At 47.0% G+C, this 2,257-nt stretch overlaps 1 protein-coding gene across 1 annotated transcript in view; it reads left to right on the forward strand.

Moving 5' to 3' along the window:
• The first annotated feature begins 1,093 nt into the window (after positions 1-1,093).
• LOC108792490 (low density lipoprotein receptor adapter protein 1-B-like) overlaps positions 1,094-2,257 on the forward strand; it is a 7,082-nt gene continuing 5,918 nt past the window's right edge. The window contains exon 1 of the mRNA XM_018563282.1: positions 1,094-1,202. Coding sequence (XP_018418784.1) covers positions 1,118-1,202 — 85 coding nt within the window. The 5' untranslated portion in view covers positions 1,094-1,117. The remainder of the gene's footprint in view (positions 1,203-2,257) is intronic.

Here is a 2,257-nt window from a genome sequence, read left to right on the forward strand (position 1 = left end):
GAGGGGGTATATATGGTATATAGAGGGGTATAAGGTGTATAGAGGGGTATATAAGGTATAGAGGGGTATATAAGGTATATAGAGGGGGTATATATGGTATATAGAGGGGTATAAGGTGTATAGAGGGGTATATAAGGTATAGAGGGGTATATAAGGTATATAGAGGGGGTATATATGGTATATAGAGGGGTATAAGGTGTATAGAGGGGTATATAAGGTATAGAGGGGTATATAAGGTATATAGAGGGGGTATATATGGTATATAGAGGGGTATAAGGTGTATAGAGGGGTATATAAGGTATAGAGGGGTATATAAGGTATATAGAGGGGGTATATATGGTATATAGAGGGGTATAAGGTGTATAGAGGGGTATATAAGGTATAGAGGGGTATATAAGGTATATAGAGGGGGTATATATGGTATATAGAGGGGTATAAGGTGTATAGAGGGGTATATAAGGTATAGAGGGGTATATAAGGTATATAGAGGGGGTATATATGGTATATAGAGGGGTATAAGGTGTATAGAGGGGTATATAAGGTATAGAGGGGTATATAAGGTATATAGAGGGGGTATATATGGTATATAGAGGGGTATAAGGTGTATAGAGGGGTATATAAGGTATAGAGGGGTATATAAGGTATATAGAGGGGGTATATATGGTATATAGAGGGGTATAAGGTGTATAGAGGGGTATATAAGGTATAGAGGGGTATATAAGGTATATAGAGGGGGTATATATGGTATATAGAGGGGTATAAGGTGTATAGAGGGGTATATAAGGTATAGAGGGGTATATAAGGTATATAGAGGGGGTATATATGGTATATAGAGGGGTATAAGGTGTATAGAGGGGTATATAAGGTATATAGAGGGGTATAAGGTGTATAGAGGGGTATATAAGGTGTATAGAGGGGTGTATAAAAGGTATATAGAGGGGTGTATAAAAGGTATATAGAGGGGTATATAAAAGGTATATAGAGGGGTGGATATATAAGGTATGTAGAAGGTATATAGATGGACCCGGTTGAGTAATACGTAGATCAGGAGGTGTTTGGTAGGCGTGGTCTGGACTTACTCCGCCCCCTTTGGGCGTCTCCCCGTGTGCTGTGTAGTATGGACGCTCTGAAATCTGTCGGTAGAGCGATCCTGAGGAGTCCGAGCATCGCCCGACACACCCGGCGGGTCACCGGACACCACAGTGAGTCATCATCATCCTCAGATCACCCCGATCCTCCTCATCCCCAGATCTCCTCCCATCCTCAGATCACCCCCATCCTCAGATCACCCCGCTCATCCTCATCCCCACATCTCCTTCCATCCTCAGATCATCCCCATCCTCAGATCACCCCGCTCATCCTCATCCCCACATCTCCTTCCATCCTCAGATCATCCCCATCCTCAGATCATCCCCATCCTCATCCCCACATCTCCTTCCATCCTCAGATCATCCCCATCCTCAGATCATCCCCATCCTCATCCCCACATCTCCTTCCATCCTCAGATCATCCCCATCCTCAGATCACCCCGCTCATCCTCATCCCCACATCTCCTTCCATCCTCAGATCATCCCCATCCTCAGATCATCCCCATCCTCATCCCACTTAGATAAACAAACTGAAGATGGAAGCTGATTGGTTGCCATCGGTGACGGCTCCGGTTTATATTATAGATGCCCCTGCCCGGGCATTATATATACAGTCATGGCCCCTCCCCCCTCCGCGCAGACAATTGCTCCAATGACAAAAGTTTCGGATTCTCATGTTTATATCTTTGTATTGGTGACACGAAAAGCCAAATCTGACCCCTCCCCCGCAACCCCCCGACAACGGACACCACGATCGGCACCCTCCATGAATATTCGGTAGCCCGGCCCCCGGGATGAATGGCTTCCTGTCACCATCAGTGAGTCTCCTCTCCAGGAATTCGGGGGTCACTCTTCTTCCGTCTCTCAGATTGGAAGATTCCTTTTCCCTCCACAGGAGCTCGGTGGGATTCGGGTCTGGCCTCATTGCCGGCCGTCCAGAACTCTCCATTTCTGGGGGTCATTGTCCTGCTGTATGACCTCTGACCTCTGACGGGGGACCCAACTTCCTGACACCGGGCCCTACATTGCCCCCCACAATTCTTTGGTCGTCTTCAGATTTCATAATGCCGTGCACACAGTCAGGACATCCAGCGCCAGCAAAGCACCCCCCAAACATCCGTGACCCCCAAACATCCGTGACCCCCAAACATCCGTGACCCCCAAACATC

The sequence above is a fragment of the Nanorana parkeri genome, unplaced genomic scaffold (genome assembly GCF_000935625.1).
Source record: "Nanorana parkeri isolate BGI_ZX_2015 unplaced genomic scaffold, ASM93562v1 scaffold648, whole genome shotgun sequence".
NCBI classification, from domain to species: Eukaryota; Metazoa; Chordata; class Amphibia; order Anura; family Dicroglossidae; genus Nanorana; species Nanorana parkeri.